An 18,864-nucleotide genomic window follows, 5' to 3' on the forward strand; every position below is an offset into this window, starting at 1 on the left:
AACGGTAACGGAATTCAAACATGTGTGGGATAAACATAAAGGAATCCTGTTCAGAAGAAATGGATCCTCAGGAGCTTAGCCGGGATTGGGTGGCAGAGCTGGTGGTGGGAGGCATGGCTGGTGGTTGGGAGGCGGGGATAGTGCTGGCCAGACTTATACGGCCTGTGCCAGAGCCGGTGGTGGGAGGTGGGGATAGTGCTGGCCAGACTTATACGGCCTGTGCCAGAGCCGGTGGTGGGAGGTGGGCATAGTGCTGGGCAGACTTATACGGTCTGTGCCCTGAAAATGACAGTTACAAATCAAGGTACGATATACACAAAAAGTAGCACATATGAGTTTGTCTTGTTGGGCAGACTGGATGGACCGTGCAGGTCTTTTTCTGCCGTCATCTACTATGTTACTATATGTTAAGTACATAAGTACATAAGTACATAAGTAGTGCCATACTGGGAAAGACCAAAGGTCCATCTAGCCCAGCATCCTGTCACCGACAGTGGCCAATCCAGGTCAAGGGCACCTGGCACGCTCCCCAAACGTAAAAACATTCCAGACAAGTTATACCTAAAAATGCGGAATTTTTCCAAGTCCATTTAATAGCGGTCTATGGACTTGTCCTTTAGGAATCTATCTAACCCCTTTTTAAACTCCGTCAAGCTAACCGCCCGTACCACGTTCTCCGGCAACGAATTCCAGAGTCTAATTACACGTTGGGTGAAGAAAAATTTTCTCCGATTTGTTTTAAATTTACCACACTGTAGCTTCAACTCATGCCCTCTAGTCCTAGTATTTTTGGATAGCGTGAACAGTCGCTTCACATCCACCCGATCCATTCCACTCATTATTTTATACACTTCTATCATATCTCCCCTCAGCCGTCTCTTCTCCAAGCTGAAAAGCCCTAGCCTTCTCAGCCTCTCTTCATAGGAAAGTCGTCCCATCCCCACTATCATTTTCGTCGCCCTTCGCTGTACCTTTTCCAATTCTACTATATCTTTTTTGAGATACGGAGACCAGTACTGAACACAATACTCCAGGTGCGGTCGCACCATGGAGCGATACAACGGCATTATAACATCTGCACACCTGGACTCCATACCCTTCCTAATAACACCCAACATTCTATTCGCTTTCCTAGCCGCAGCAGCACACTGAGCAGAAGGTTTCAGCGTATCATCGACGACGACACCCAGATCCCTTTCTTGATCCGTAACTCCTAACGCGGAACCTTGCAAGACGTAGCTATAATTCGGGTTCCTCTTACCCACATGCATCACTTTGCACTTGTCAACATTGAACTTCATCTGCCACTTGCACGCCCATTCTCCCAGTCTCGCAAGGTCCTCCTGTAATCGTTCACATTCCTCCTGCGACTTGACGACCCTGAATAATTTTGTGTCATCGGCGAATTTAATTACCTCACTAGTTATTCCCATCTCTAGGTCATTTATAAATACATTAAAAAGCAACGGACCCAGCACAGACCCCTGCGGGACCCCACTAACTACCCTCCTCCACTGAGAATACTGGCCACGCAATCCTACTCTCTGCTTCCTATCTTTCAACCAGTTCTTAATCCATAATAATACCCTACCTCCGATTCCATGACTCTGCAATTTCTTCAGGAGTCTTTCGTGCGGCACTTTGTCAAACGCCTTCTGAAAATCCAGATATACAATATCAACCGGCTCCCCATTGTCCACATGTTTGCTTACCCCCTCAAAAAAATGCATTAGATTGGTGAGGCAAGACTTCCCTTCACTAAATCCGTGCTGACTTTGTCTCATCAGTCCATGTTTTTGTATATGCTCTGCAATTTTATTCTTAATAATAGCCTCCACCATCTTGCCCGGCACCGACGTCAGACTCACCGGTCTATAATTTCCCGGATCTCCTCTGGAACCCTTCTTAAAAATCGGAGTAACATTGGCTACCCTCCAGTCTTCCGGTACTACACTCGATTTTAGGGACAGATTGCATATTTCTAACAGTAGCTCCGCAAGTTCATTTTTTAGTTCTATTAATACTCTGGGATGAATACCATCAGGTCCCGGTGATTTACTACTCTTCAGCTTGCTGAACTGACCCATTACATCCTCCAAGGTTACAGAGAATTTGTTTAGTTTCTCCGACTCCCCCGCTTCAAATATTCTTTCCGGCACCGGTGTCCCCCCCAAATCCTCCTGTAACTGGTGTTACTATATCTGCTCTGTAACACGGGTCTTTATATGATTTGGATAAGTCTGCTGATCTTCAGGGATTTGGTGTCTACTAAAACTGTACAATATTAGCCCTGTTAGTGTATGCCTCTTATTCCCCAGTCCTTCACTATCTTTCTCCTCTTTTTCCCATGTCCAGTGTCTCTTTTCTCTCTTCCCTCTCCCCCTCCCCCATGTGTTCCAGTATTGTCCTTCTCTCCTGTCTCTCTTGAAACGTGGTCCAACATTTCCCCTAATAACCACAACAAAGACAGTAGGAGTGGACCTATAGGCATATGTTAGAAAGGCCTATAAACTGAAAATGAAAAAAGAAAAAAAACCCGCAAAGGTGTCTAAAACAACCAAAATGTATTTGCAGGGAACTGAGAAAAGGCCTATAAGGGTTAATAGGTCCCAAAATAGGCAATTATTCAACAAAGGAGCTTATAGCCAATACTCAGAAGGACTCGACATGGTACCATGTTTCGGCATTATCATCTGTATCAGGAGTCACAGGCATCTAAAGCCACAGATTAAAAAACATGTCAGAAATTTAGAAACACATATGTATCAAAAATAAAATGTTATTCAAAAATAATATTTATGATGAACCTATATGGTGGTTTTAAAAACTCTTAATTAGGGCTGCATTTTGATTTAAATTGTAATCACGATTCCCACTGCAGCTTCTTGTGGCTCTGGGCAAGTCAGTCACAAGTAGCTGAAGTGGGAAAACAAATAAATAACATATGAGTCCTTTTACTAAGTTGTGGTAAGCACTAGTGTGTGCTTACTGCAAGTTAAAAGGCCCTATCACAGGACACGCTCAGGTGTCCCATAGTAGTTTTGGAATCAGCGCACGCTTCCTGCATGTTAAAAAATAGATTTTATTTTTAGCTCGGGGTATGTTTGCAAGCGAAGTGAAGGCGTGCCCTGTGCTAATCCGTTAGCGTGGAGGCATTGGTATTCGCTGACCAATCAGCTTCTTTATCTTCAACATTAGCAAAATTTGCCCTTCCTTTCTGAACACACCACCAAAACCCTTATTCACACCCTTGTTACTTCTCGCTTGGACTATTGCAATTTACTTCTCACTGGTCTTCCGCTCAATCATCTTTCTCCTCTCCAATCTGTCCAGAATTCTGCAGCTCGACTTACTTTCCGCCAGAATCGTTATGCCCACACTAGCCCACTCCTCAAGTCACTTCACTGGCTCCTTGTCCGCTTCTGTATACAGTTCAAACTCCTCTTACTGACCTTTAAATGCATCCACTCTATGACCCCTCACTACCTCTCCTCTCTCACCTCTCCCTACATTCCTCCCCGTGAACTCCGCTCTCTGAACAAACTCTCTCGTCATCCCCTTTCTCCTCCACCACTAACTCCAGACTTTGTTCCTTTTATCTTGCGGCACCTTATGCCTGGAACTGTCTTCCCGAACCCATACGTCTAGCTCCATCTCTGTCTTCAAATCTATGCTGAAAGTTCACCTTTTCACTACTGCCTTTGGTTCCTAACCGCTACTCATTTGCCCTTCTCCCCTGTTCCTCTTTACCCTGTAATTTCCTTGCCCGTAATGTCTTGTCTGTTTGTGTTACCTAGATTGTAAGCTCTTTGATCAGGGACTGTCTCTCTATGTTAAATGTACAGCGCTGCATGCGTCTGGTAGCCCTATATAAATGCTGTTAGTAGTAGTAGTAGATCCCCTACCGCCTACAAAACAGACGGTAGGGGCTTAGTAAATGGGGCTCCTAAATAAGCCCATAAGAGCATTGTTCTCTCTAAGCTGAGTGGAAGTCCTCCAACTGCATTTCTGCCAGTGGGGGGCGATGCTTTAATATTGTATTTTCAATGACTGGGGACAGACAGGTAGGTTCCCTGGAGTCCTGCAGAGCTTCTGTCTCTGCTATTGAAAATGTGTTAGTGAAACAGCACTCCCCACTGGCAGGACTGTAGGCGGAGGACTCCCACTTAGCTTAGAGGGAAGAGTGCCTTAGAGATAATTTTATGAAGTCACTTTTGTGCAAACCATCCCACTTATAAAATTACTTCAGGCATATGATATAGAACAGATGTGTTTGATTTAAGTATGTTTGGATAGATTATGGGTGAAGACATAATTTATGCGCAACTTTATAAAATACACACATACATTTACACCTGCTCATGATCAGATGTCATGTCCTCACCAATGGCGTACCAAGGGGGGGCGGTCCGCCCCGGGTGCACGCCGCTAGGGTGGGGGTGCCACGTGCCTGTCGGCTCTTCGTTTTCATGCTCCCTTTGCCCTGGAACAGGTTACTTCCTGTTCCGGGGCAGAGGGAGCATGAAAACGAAGAGCCGGCAGGCGCGCGGCACCCCCCCCAGCGGCGTGCACCCGGGGGGTTTCTTTCGCCGGGGGATCAGGGGGGGTTTCACCGGTGGGGGGGCATCGCGCTGTTCTGGGGGGGGGGGGCGCTGCACCCGGGGGGCGGGGCGCATCGGCAATCCGCCCCGGGTGTCAGCCCCCCTAGGAATGCCACTGGTCCTCACATTTAATTGAAGCACAATTTTTGCAGGATTCGTGCTAGTTATAAAGGCTTTCCTTCTGCCATGTTCTGCCCACATGGCAACAGGAAGTTGCGACAGAGGGAAGGCCCTCAGGGCTGGCCAGAGAGAGCCTATAGTAATTGCTGCCTGCAGAACCGGTAAATACCACAGGTCTGTAGGGCTGGGGGGGAGGGGAGGGGGAGAACATAGGTTAGGTAGAAAGGCAACACTGGCCCTGCGGGAGGGAAGGGGGAATAGAAGGAGTGTGAGACCCCAAGTGAGAGTGGGGAATAGGCCAGTTGAATAACACAGCCGGACAACAGGTTTGAATGCAAAATAAGTATATTTATTTAAGGAAATGCTTGGACTGTTCTTTTCACAGGACCAAGATATAGGGTAGGGACACTTCTGCAGTTCAGTGTTCAGTCTTAATGGCCTCTGGCGGCAGGCCAAGCCTGGTTTGCAACTGCCAGGGTTGCCACGCCCCAAACACAGCCAAGTCCGTGGCTCTCCACCGGGGTTCAGGTCTAGCTCTGGCCAGAACACAAAGCAAAACCTATGTAGTTCAGTCTGATAAATGTCTTACCTCAGCCAGGTCAGAGCAGTGAGATTTATTCAGTTAGGGCTGGGGCTTCTCCTCTTCCTCCCCTGGGCCTCTCTAGCCTCTGCCTAGCCTTTCCCTTTAAACTCTCCAGTCTCAACTCTGCCCCATCTGACTCACTTCCTCCTGCGGCAGAACCTGTACTCTTAAGGTGGCTTTGGTTAGTTATAGGTGGCTCCAGCTATCGGAGGGACTTTCCTTAAGGGAGAGGGGCAATGTTCTGTAGACCCCATCACAGGGAGGTACATGAATGCTGGACTGGTGGGAGAAGTGTGTGGTACAGAGCCCGAATGTATGAGAGCAGGGACGGAGTCAATGCGAGAGATTGGGCCCTTTAAGCGTCTGAGCTGGAGAAGGGCCTGAATGTATGTGTCATACGCTGAATGCATGTGGCTTGGCATATCTGAGGGTGTGTGCTGTGATTACAGTGGATAAGTAAAAGGGAATTCTAGTGTGGAAGACCTTGTGAGTTAGCGAGAATTTTGTATTGAATTCTAGACTGTATGGGAAGCCAGTGGTGCTGCATCAGCAATGGTGTAACATGACCTTGCTTCTTGGAATGACATAAAAGCCTGACTGCCATATTTTGAACAGAATGTAATTGCTTTATAAGGTAAAGAGGGAGTCCAGCATATATGATATTACAATAATCAAGCTGGGAAGCTAATAGAGCATAATGTATTTTGGAAAAATTTATCCTGGAAGGAATGAATGCTTCTGAACTGCCTCAAGGCCCAAAAACATTTTTTAACTACGGTGGAGATCTGATTTTAAAAGGTCAGGTACTGCTCTATGAGTACCTCAAGTTATTTAAATTGCTGAACCAATGAGATAGGGATCTTATCTAAGAATGAGGCAACTGAAGGAATGCATCACGTTCAAACTTTGCACCTTAGTCCATAAAATCATCCATGGTAATGCCCCAGCCTACATGTCAGACCTAATAGAACTACCACCCAGGAACGCAAAAAAATCTTCTTGCACATTCCTTAATCTTCATCCTCCCAAGTGTAAAGGTCTGAAATACAAATTAATGCATGCATCTACCTTTTCCTATATGAGCACGCAGCTCTGGAACGTGTTGCCACGTAACCTGAAAACGGTCTATGAATTGACCAATTTCCATAAACTATTGAAAACCTATCTCTTCGACAAGATATATCACAAAGATCAGCACGTGTAACCGTATAATCTTTAAAATATCCAGAAATGTCTTATAATATCTTTTGCTTTAACACTACCATGTATTTCACCACCATGTAACCCAAAACCCTCTGTAAAACCAAATGTATATTCTCTTCTATTTCCAGTATCCATGATGAATTGTAAGCCACATTGAGCCTGCAAAGAGGTGGGATACAAATGCAATAAATAAATAAATAAATAAATAAAAATGTAGGGCCTATCGGAAAGCCAGATTGCACAGTATTTGAACGATTAAGAACTAGGAGATTGGGTGACATCCAACTGCCTATCGCAGCAAGGCACCTGCTTTTGTTTTCTTGTGTACCACTTACTTAAAATATATAGCTAATAGTTTAGAAGAGGCTTTAAAATTTTTCTTTGGTTCAATTTTATTTATTTATTTGTTGCATTTGTATCCCACCTTATCCCACCTCTTTGCAGGCTCAAAGTGGCTTACAATACATCATGAGTAGTGGAAGAATGTTAGTAGTATAATCATTTAGTATTGCAGGATCATGGTCAGCATGATGATAATAAAACAAAGTAATAGTATACAAGCAGATATTATTAAGAAACAGTTCTGAAATTAGATAGGCGAGTTATGCATATTCACATGGGTTGATCTTTTTGGTATGCTCTATCAAAGAGCTTTTGTTTTCTTGTGTACCACTTACTTAAAATATATAGCTAATAGTTTAGAAGAGGCTTTAAAATTTTTTCTTTGGTTCAATGAACTTGTAAATCAAACTAGCCATGTACATTTTTATGAAGCAGTGATATGATGTTTGTTATGTGTGCATCTTCTGCAGCCTGAAAGAATCAAACATTTTATCTTTCTCCCCGGTGGGCTATTAATGTGCTGCCAGAGTTGAACTGTTTTGGAGAGAAACAGTGCTGGACAGGAAAAAGGAGGCCCAAGGGGTCTGCTTGAAAGATGCGAACAGGAAGGATGGGGAAGATGGAAGCCAGAACTAGCAGGGTGTGAGCAGCTGATACAGTAACTAATGTTCTGATTACAAAATTAAATGATAGGTAATTGAGTAAAGGTTAGGTTATGACTGTATTTAAGTATATATGTAAAATTGTTTTGTTTACTCTCAGCGTAAGACAGCTTCTGCCCTATGTTATCTACTGATAATCGAATCATCATGACCTTACATCTCCTAGACTTTTCCATACACCACAAGTACAGCGGGGCTTTTTGTTGTAGAAAATGTATCCATGGTTCTGGTACATGGAAAATTAAAAAAAAAAAAAGAATTTCCAAGAAACAGTGATTGCCAAAGTAAATTATAAAGAAACTGATTTGAGTCATGACAAATAAATTAATAGGTGGAAATAGCTGTGGTATAAATGTGTGCACATTTTTAATTTGTTATTATGAGTTCTATGTCTTGTATGTACAATTTAATTTTGTTTAGTTGGTTGTGGAGGAGTGGGCTAGTGGTTAGAGCACTGGTGTTACAATCCAAATGTGGTGGGTTCAAATTCCACTGCTGCTCCTTGTGATCTTGGGCAAGTCACTTAACCCTCCATTGCCTCAGGTACAAAAAGATTGTGAACCTTCCTGCAATAGGGAAATACCCAGAATACCTGAATGTAACTCACCTTGAGCTACTACTGAAAAAGGTGTGAGCAAAATCTAAATAAAGAAACAAGAATTGTAAATTGCTACATTCTTTAAATAGATAAGAGGTCCTTTTAGTATTACTGTGTGATAACTGCTAGTACAGAGCCACATTAAGGGGCTTTCTGGTAATTTAGAAGTTATCATGCAGTAAATGGTGTGTTAAGTTCTTTACTTGTCAGGGGGTGTGTAATGGACAGGAGGCATTTGGTAGTTAGCACACTTCGCTTACTGTGCGCTCAAGTGGAGTTGATGCAGGACCATTTATCACCTCCTAAACAGGAGGCGCTAAATGCTTCAGTATTAATCAGGAGCAGGTACCGCACATTAATGTGAATGTTAACTCATGACCTGCAATAGAAAATTAAATTTGCAGATACCATGTCCCACATAAAGCTGCGGTAAGTGCAAATTTTACTGTGGCTTAGTAAAAGGGCCCTGTGGTAACGTGAAAAAAGGCAGGCCTGGAGCCAAGACAAACCAGAGCCAACCAGCAGCTGCAGGTAAAGGAAAACAATATTTATTACAAGTGCCAGGAAGGGGTCCTGTTTCGGTCCCAGGTGGGGAAAAAAGCCCCAAAGAGCAAACTAGTCTGTAAACATAGCAATATCCTTGGTGGCCTGCTCCTGCTGTGCCACAGTCTGCCTTACTGTCTTCCAGCCTGGGAGCATATTTTACTTGTCTCTGGCAGGGTTTCCCAGAGTTGTCAGTTTAGTCTCTAGCAATCACTTAAGATAGGCCTGAGACTGGCCAGGTCAAAATTACCACAAAGCCCCAAGTTGAACTTGACCTACCTGACTGTAGCAGTTGCAGCTAATATATAGATAGTAGAGGCATATGGAGTTGCTGTTTTCCTCTAGGCCTCCTTAACCTAACTGTGCCCTGGACTTTTATATTTTCTGGACTATTCCCTCCTGGCTAGTTCCTCCAGTGTCACTTCCCTCTTGGCGGGACTATGGATTTTAAGGTGGCTCTAACACTGTAAAGGAGTATCCTTAAGGGGAAGTGGCAGCATTGTATAGACTCCTTTACAGGCCCTAAATACTATCACATGCAAAACTCAGTATAACAAGGAGCATGATATCCCTTTTAAATTGTGCAGTATAGGGATTTAGACACACGGGGTTGTAGAATAGCGCCATCATCACTTACTTGTCCTATCTAATTCATTCACTTATCATGACCCTTAAGAAAATCTTCTAATTGTAAAGGCTTCCAAAAAATATACTCCTTCCCTTGGTAGGTGATAATGCATTTGCAAGGATATTTAAGGAAAAATAAATCACCCAGAGCAATCACACGAGGTTTCATAAAAGCCTTACTGGGTTGCCCTGGAAACATCAGGAAATACATTAATTTTATCTCCACAAAACATTTCTTCTTTCTTAAGGAAATAAGACTAACTGCAATAATTGTTAACATCAATTAATTGCAATTAATTGGCTCATAAGCTAATTAATTTGCACATGGATCAAAGATCTGCATGCATATTTTGACACTGAAATCTCAGCACCATATATAGAATCTGGGAGTAAATGGATTTACCATAAGGAAAGGGATCCTGACAGCCTTTATTTTCACCTTTCCATTTTATGAGCTTAAACATTTCTAAAAAGAGCTTTTGTAGTTAATGCGGTAATTATCAAAGGCTGTTCTATGTTTAAAACAGTTTTTTTGAATGTAGATATGGCCTCTTCTGAAATGTCCTGGGATATATGGACCTAAATATGGCATTAGTTTGTCTGGCCTGATTAAAAAATTCTGAGGGTGGGATTTGAGCAAGGGTTAGACTTGCACAAATGTTATAAAATATGCACATGAGTAAGTAAAGTATATTGGCAAGTTTGTGCATGCCTTAGAGCAGATATAAATGTGTGACTGTGTTTTCCATGGGGTATTTGTAAAAGGGAAACTATGGGTGGAGGTGTCCCAAAGCTGTATGGTATGGTAGGTGCCTATTCTGTAACAGAACCAAAGTGCCTAGGTCCATTATAGAATACAAATATAACTTGGTATTAGCATGCCTAATATCTAAGTGCCTACATTTACACCAGCCATGAAGCTATAGAAAATGTCCCACTTCCAAAAGAAAATATACCTCTAGGATAATCTCAAGTAGATGTTAATATTCCCAAAAAATAGGAAGGAAAAGCCTCAAAGAGCTCTAAGTCTATCTAACTAAGGGGTCCTTTTACTAAGGTGTGCTGAAAAATGGCCTGCGATAGTGTAGGCATGGGTTTTGGGCGCACGCAGAATCATTTTTCAGCGTACCTGTAAAAAAGGCCTTTTAAAAGTTCTTGCTGAAAATAGATGTGCGGCAAATTGCCGCGCATCCATTTAGGGTCTGAGACCTTACTACCAGCCATTGACCTAGCTATAAAGTCTCATGCGGTAACTGGGTGATAATGACCTATGCGCACCAAATGGCACTTGGCGTGCGTCTGATTACCGTGACAGAAAATAAAAATTATTTTTCGGCCACGCGTATCAGGATGAGCGGCAAAAATGAAATTACTGCAAGAGCAACGAGATAGCTGTGTGGTAACTCCATTTTGGCGTGCTTAGACGCATACGCGGCTTAGTAAAAGGGCCCCTTATAGAGCTATAACATTACACAATGATCTGCTCATCATCATTGGCAAAAACCTTCCATATAACCAAATTTTCAAAGCGTCATCCTAGAAGTGTTCAACTTCACTATGATCCAACTTCCATAGTGTCTGATATAAATAGAGTAACATTCTGTTCATAACAAACCTATTAATCTTCAACAGACACACTTATCTTACAATGCATCTTATCAGCCAGCTTCTCAATTCCCCCAGGACCAACGATGGCCAGCGTTTCACATAGTCACACTCTTAATGGTGCATCAGGTTCCATAGAACTGGGGCTGCCAAGAAGAAAAGAAAAATCAGACTCTGTAGCAAATCTTATGGTGAAAATACAGCGTAACTTACTTTCTTTGTAGCGCTATAACTTCTAGCTGCTTGCACATGGCTCTCACTGCATTTCAGAATGGCCTCCTCCTATAAATGATGACACCAGGTTTTGGAATATTAACAGCAATTGAGATTATCTTAGAGATATATTTTCTTTTGGAAATGGGACATTTTAAAAATAGATTTGGATATTTTGTGTTACTACACCTGTTTTGATTTTTGTAATAAGTTCTAGAACCTAGATGTATTCTTGTAACATTCAGTATACTATAAATTATGCATGTAAGTGGGATGCCTGCCTATATTCTACCCATGCTCCATCTATGTGCATGCCTACCTTGCAAACATGCACTATGCAAGATAGGCAGGTATTCACAGAATAGCACTTAGGTGGAATATTGGCATATATGCATGCATGTGTGCACATATGCACACATCTGCTAGTATGCTAAACATTTATGCCCGTAAAATGTGCATAAATGTCAGTTCCTAGTTTATAGAGTTTCCCTTCACATGTATACTTTCAGTGCTCTGTGCCTCTGGCGCAGAGCAGAGGTGAACCAGGCACTGAATACAAACAAGATACCAGACATGGCAAATAGACAGAGCATACTCAGGACAAGATGAAACCAGAGCCTGGCTAAAACGAAAACCAGGAACAGAACTTAACAAAAGCAGGAACCAGGAACAAAGGAAGGACACTCATATGGGCCGCAAGGCCGAACTGGAACCCACCCGTAACAGAGTCCAAGCACATGGGCCACAAGGCCGAACTGGAACCCACTCATACCAGAGGGAAGGGAAAAGAAACAGAATGGAAAATCTTGAGCAAGTACTACTCAAGCAGTACACACACACTGCACTAAACAGAGCCACAAACAAGGGGTTGAAAGACCCTACACACAGGCACAAAGAAACTGAAGGGGAAAGGACAACCCCACTTAGACTCACATGGTAGAAATCACAAATAAAAGATAAGAAAACCACACAGGGAGGCAGCACAGGGCTGTGCTTAGAACCACAGCTATAAACGAATAGTTCTAACCAAGTCAAACAGAAATCATACAGAGAGGTAGCTCAGGGCTGAGCTAGTAGTCCCAGCTAAATGAAAGAGCTGTCCACTCGTGCCACACAGAGAGGCAGCTCAAGGCTGAGCTAGTGGTCACAGCTAAACAGAAGAACCACCCACTCAAACACAAACAGAACCAAACAGAGAGCAAGCTCAGGGCTGTGCTAGTAGATACAACTAAACGAAAGAACAGCCCACTCGTGCCACACAGAGAGACCACTCAAGGCTGCGCTAGTAGTCACAGCTAAACAAAAGAGCAACCCACTCAAACATAAACAGAAACTTCACAGAGAGGACTCAAACAGAAAGCACACAGGGAAAACTCAAGACAAGGCCACACAAAGGAACACAGATATCCCACAGAGCACTCAAGGATAAGGGAAGCCACTCTTGAAGGAACACTCTAAGCTGTACCATACAGCACTCAGGGAAGAAGGAAGCCACTCAAAGGAATATTCAAGGGTGTGCAACCAGGCACTCAAGGAAAAAGGGAAGCCACTCATAGGAATACACAAGGCTGGCCACACAGCACTCAAGGGTAAAGGGAAGCTACTCATAAGAATACACAAGGCTGTGCCACATGGCACTCAAGGATAAAGGGAAGCCACTCATGAACACACAAGGCAGTGCCACAGTCAAATAACAGACACTAGAGACAAAGGGAAAAGCAAGCAAACAGGGAAAGCTGCCTTTACATACACAAATCAGAAAAGGAGCAATGCTCACAAGAACCAGGAAAGAAACACAGCAGACAAAGCAGGCTAAAGGGAAGGGCTGCTTCTAATACACAAGTCAGAAAGAAGCAGGGCTTACAAAAGCAAAATAACAAACACTGAAGTCAAAGGTTTAAAGCAAACAAAAGAAAAAACAAACAATGAATGTTCTTACCAGAACTCAGCCAGCACACAGCTGGGTAGGGAAAGGAAAGGCAGGCAGGCAGAGACAGAGCAGACAGAGCACACACAGCTGCACGGAAGTAAAGTAATCAAGGAAAGCAGCTTGCAACAACCAGCTCTCTGAACAGTGAAAGGTAACAAGGGAAACCACACAGGGAAACAGAACAGGCTATGCTGAAGAGCCTAGTTAAGGAAGTAATCCATTCAGGTTCAAACCAGAACCACACACACAGAAAAACAGAACAGGGCTTTACTTGGGAGCAAAGCTAACAGTTGTATCCTGTATGACTCGCCCACTGTACCTCCCATTTCAACACCGTCAATGAGAGGATAAGGTGGGCTGGGAGCACTTGTTGTGCCTAAAGCCAGCATGGGGGGGGGGGGGGCAATTAGGGCATTTGCCATGGGCCCCACAGCTCCAGGGGGCTTCCCAGTGTTCGGCATCTTTTCCCCGTCTCCCTCACCTTTCATGTCTACTTTTAGCATATTTCTCTTCACTCAGGGCAGCAAGCACGACAACAAGTCTGATGCAACCTGCAGCTGCCCCGAGCATTTACATGGGGGGGGGGGGGGGCAGCAGTGCATTACACTCACTACCATGTCTGCAGCCCTAAGTGAAATAAACTGTATTAAAGTTAGACCAGGAAAGTGAGGGAGATAGAGAAGAGATGCCAGACCATGGAGGCTCCTTGGAGCTGTTTAAAAGTAGCCTCTGTGTGTGTTGGGGGGGGGGGGGGAGGGGAGGCACTGTTGAGAGAGAGAGAGGAGGACATGTTGGACTGGGGATGGAGGGAGAGGACTGGAGGTAGAAATGATGGGAACAGAGGGGATGTCTCAATGGCGTGGAAGACTTTGTGAATGTGTCAAGCCTGAAGGAGGACACTTTGAACCCAAATTATGAATTAACTAAGAACAGCCCCCCCCCCCCCCCCATTATACTAACATATTTTGAAAGGTTTAACAATTGCAAAGTATTTTGAAACTATGTAAGGGGGTCACGTTTTTTCCGGACACCATGTAGAGCAACTGGGTATAAACATGCATATGCATTTAGACATAAACACTTATGCTAGTTGACAAAAGTGCTCACACATAGATTTTGGATATGTCTGTAACTTATAGTGGTTGCATTACATTTCAATATACTTCGATACCACTGATACCTTCAGGTTCTTAGCGGTTTATAATAATTAAAAAACCAAGACAGTATCTTGGGAAGCAAAAAAACAAAACAAAACCCAGAGAATCTTATTCAACAACTAATTTGAACAAACTTCTTAAAAAGTTTCTCTTGAATTAAAAAAAAAAGATTACCGAGTAGCAAAACAAATATTAAAATCACTCCAGGACCTCGATGCTTGAACTATATGAAGTCTATCATGTAAGTGTGAGCCCTGTCCACATACATCTCCCTGACTTTTCCCATGTGTATGCCTACCTGCAAACTATACACTACCAAATATATACACGTAGACAGATTATTGCCATTTACACGTGTATGTCCACATATACGCATATATATGCTAGCATGTTGGTTATTACACATGTACTTGGTGCCTAACTGTTGATATCCATGTTAAAGAATTATCCCCTTAGGGGTGAATTCTACATATAGTGCTGAAAAAAATCAGTGCCAAAAAAGCGCTATTCTATAAGCTGTGCTTAAAGTTAGGCACGGTTTGTAGAATAGCGCTTAAGCCCTGCAATTGCGCCTAACTTTAGGCATAGCCATTTGCACCAACTCAAAATAAATAAATAGTGATCAATCCCAAAATATTTGTCTGTTCAGGGAATCTTTATGAGCAATTCATAATTGTAGGTTCTTTTTCCTTCTGTTAATGGATAAAAACAGCAAAATATGATGAACAATTATGAATTGCTCATAAAGATTCTCTGAACAGACAAATATTTTGGGATTGATCACTATTTATTGATTTTGAGTGGAAATGTTTTGGCAGTGATCATTTTCTTCATTTAATATTTGACATTTGCACCAGCTGAAATGTAGTGCAAATGTATGGGCCTAAATTGGGCACATTTCTCCACTTATTCTATAACAATGTGCACAAATGCTAGGAACACCCCCTTTTGCCCATTTCTCTCCCATTTCCGCACCCCCTTTTTTTTTTACTTGGATGTAAAATTTAGGCACAGATCCTGTGCCTAAAATTATGTGTGTATGTTCCAATTAAATCTAATTAGTGCCAATAATTGTTGAAAAGCCAATTATTGGCACTAATTAGCTCATTATTCAATTAAATTGTGCACACTACTACTACTACTTATTATTTCTAAAGCACTACTAGATGTACGCAGCGCTGTACACTTGGACATGAAGAGACATTCCCTGCTCGACAGAGCTTACAATCTAATTAGGACAGACAAACAGGACAAACAAGAGATAAGGGAATATTAAAGTGAGGATGATAAAATAAGGGTTCTGAACAAGTGAATAAGGGTTAGGAGTTAAAAGAAGCATCAAAAAGGTGGGTTTTTAGCTTAGATTTGAAGACGGCCAGAGATGGAGCTTGACGTACCGGCTCAGGAAGTCTATTCCAAGCATATGGTGCAGCAAGATAAAAGGAACGGAGTCTGGAGTTAGCAGTGGAGGAGAAGGGTGCAGATAAGAGAGATTTACCCAGTAAACGGAGTTCCCGGGGAGGAATGTAGGGAGAGATGAGAGTGGAGAGGTACTGAGGAGCTGCAGTGAATGCACTTATAGGTCAATAAGAGGAGTTTGAACTGTATGTGGAAACGGATAAGAAGCCAGTGAACTGACTTGAGGAGAGGGCTAATATGAGTATAACGACACTGGTGGAATATTAGTCGTACAGCAGAATTTTGAACAGATTTAAGAGGAGAGAGATGGCTAAGTGGGAGACCTGTGAGAAGCAAGTTGCAATAGTCTAAGCGAGAGGTGATAAGAGTGTGGATGAGGGTTCTGGTAGTGTGCTCAGAAAGGAAAGGGTGAATTTTGGTGATATTATAGAGAAAGAAACGACAGGTTTTAGCAGTCTGCTGAATATGTGCAGAGAAGGAGAGGGAGGAGTCGAAGATGACCCCAAGGTTACGAGCTGATGAGACAGGAAGGATGAGAGTGTTATCCACAGAAATAGAGAATGGGGGAGAAGGAGAGGTTTGTTTAGGGGGAAAGATAAGAAGCTCAGTCTTGGTCATGTTTAGTTTCAGATGCCGCTGAGACATCCAGGCAGCAATAAGTACATAAGTAATGCCACACTGGGAAAAGACCAAGGGTCCATGGAGCCCAGCATCCTGTCCATGACAGTGGCCAATCCAGGCCAAGGGCACTTGGCAAGCTTTCCTACTTTGGCCTGGATTTCGGTATACAGTTTTTGGTAACTTGTATAGAATTAGGGGGCTAGTTTATATTTAAACATAAAATGAAATATAAAACAGAGTTCTATTGTGGTCCTTAACAGTGCAAAATTACATTGTTACATTGGACAATTATCTCCCTAATATACCTCATAAAGTTCAATGTGGCTTACAAAAAGAAAAACTGGAAATATCCAGAATCATAATAATATCTATCTATCTATCTATCTATCTATCTAAGCAGATCTGACTTACTGTTCATGTTTGAAATAATAAAGTTTTCAGCATTATAATGTGTGACCTTCCTTACTGATATAGGCAGTAAATTCCACTATTTTGCAGCCAATAGGGGAACAATAATATGAACAGAGATTTGTAAACGCTCTTCCTAGGGTTTGAAAAATGAAGATCTAAGTAACATCTAGAACTTTTTACATAATTTCTGTCTGGTAAGTTGATAAGATTTGACATGTAACCTTGAGCCTGTCCATGTAATATCAAGAATACAAAAGAACATAATTTAAAGATAGCTAGGGCTTGCACTGGAATTCAGTGCAACTCAAGAAACAAAGGAGTCACTTTTCAAATTTTGTTACCCTAAAGAACAGCTGCACCACTGTATTCTGTTAGAGACTGCAGCTTTTTTTTTCTTGTTTCAGTTTCTGTGTATTTTGATGAATATTGCACAGCCTATATAATGACATATATTATAGAAAGATACCCAGCATGCTTTGTTTTATCACATTGCAGCCTCCTCTCTTCAATAACATATTCTCCCAAATGTGACCGTAAAACACCTGAGCCCATAACAGCAGGTGACAATGACAGTGAAAAAGGAGAAAAAAATGGGAAGAAGGTTTGTTTTAATGTGACTGGAGAAGAACAGGAAGATTCAGGCCATGACACAATCAGCAACAGGGATTCCTACAGGTAACTAAGCTTTACTTGGTTGTTGTTTTAAAGAGTTTGGCTGGGGAAAAGCAATTCAGTAGTTGCAAAAGCTTGCATTTGTAATAGGGGTATGCATTTTTGAGCATGCATTTGGTTTCTTTGGAGGGGCATAATCGAACGAAAACGTCTATCTCCATGGGCGTTTATCTCCGAGAACGGGTCCGTGAAGGGGCGGACCGAACCGTATTTTGGGAAAAAATAGACGTCCATGTTTTATTCGACAATTTGTGAGCTGGGCGTTTTTGTTTTTCAGCGATAATGGAAAATGAAAGCGCCCAGCTCAAAAACGAATAAATCCAAGGCATTTGTTCGTGGGAGGGGCCAGGAGTCGTAGTGCACTGGTCCCCCTCACATGCCAGGACACCAACCGGGCACCCTAGGGGGCACTGTTACAAAAACAAAAAAAAAGGTAAAAGAGCTCCCAGATGCATAGCACCCTTCCCTTGGGTGTTGAGCCCCCCAAATCCCCCTCAAAACCCACCACCCACAAGTCTACACCATTACTATAGCCCTAAGGGGTGAAGGGGGGCACCTACATGTGGGTACAGTGGGTTTGGGGGGCGGTGTGGAGGGCTCCCATTTACCAGCACAAGTGTAACAGGTGGGGGGGATCGGCCTGGGTCTACCTGCCTGACGTCCACTGCACCCCCTAATAACTGCTCCAGTGACCTGCATACTGCTGCCAGGGAAGTGGGTATGACATTTGAGGGTGAACATAAAAAGTTGTGAAACAGCATATTTTTGTGGTGGGAGGGGGTTTGTGACCACTGGGGGAGTCAGGGGAGGTCATCCCCGACTCCCTCCAGTGGTCATCTGGTCATTTAGGGCACTTTTTGGGGCCCTAATTGTGGAAAAACAGGGTCCAGGAAAAGTGCCCTAAATTCTCGCTAAAAACGCATATTTTTTTTCCATTATCGGCGAAAGGCGCCTATCTCTGATCGGCCGATAACCACGCCCCAGTTCCGCCTTCACCACGCCTTTGACACACCCCCATCAACTTTGTCCGCATCTTCGACGGAGTGCAGTTGAAAACGTCCAAATTCGGCTTTCGATTATACCGCTTTATTCGTTTTTGTGAGATAAACGTCTATCTCCCGATTTGGGTCGCAATATAGGCGTTTTTCTTTTTCAATTATAAGCTGGATGGTCACTTAAAAATTTAAAGTGCATATAAAACGCTAGTATGCATGGATACCTACAAATTTAAATATAGGGGCTCATTTTCGAAACAGAAAAATGTCCAAAAAACGGAATAAAGCAGCAGATGGACTTTTTTGCCAAAATGTCCAAATTGCTATTTTCAAAACTCATATTTAAGACTTTTTCTATGCAGTTCGTATGTAGTGTATCCAAATCATTCTTCAAACTTGGTCATTTTTCTGCCAAGATGGAACAACGCAAAAATATGCAGGGCTAAAAGTTAGACCTTTTGCTGTAGACCTGTTTCAATCACGACTAAGTCACAAAAAGTTGCCCTATATGTTCAAATGACCACTGGAGTAATTAAGTTATGACTCCCCCTTATTCCCCCTA

At 42.8% G+C, this 18,864-nt stretch overlaps 1 protein-coding gene across 1 annotated transcript in view; it reads left to right on the top strand.

The window, feature by feature from the left end:
* PREX2 (phosphatidylinositol-3,4,5-trisphosphate dependent Rac exchange factor 2) overlaps window positions 1-18,864 on the top strand; it is a 523,586-nt gene that overhangs the window by 335,095 nt on the left and 169,627 nt on the right. The window contains 1 exon segment of the mRNA XM_030215317.1: window positions 17,131-17,310. Coding sequence (XP_030071177.1) covers window positions 17,131-17,310 — 180 coding nt within the window.

Source organism: Microcaecilia unicolor, chromosome 1, assembly GCF_901765095.1.
Source record: "Microcaecilia unicolor chromosome 1, aMicUni1.1, whole genome shotgun sequence".
Lineage (NCBI taxonomy): Eukaryota > Metazoa > Chordata > Amphibia > Gymnophiona > Siphonopidae > Microcaecilia > Microcaecilia unicolor.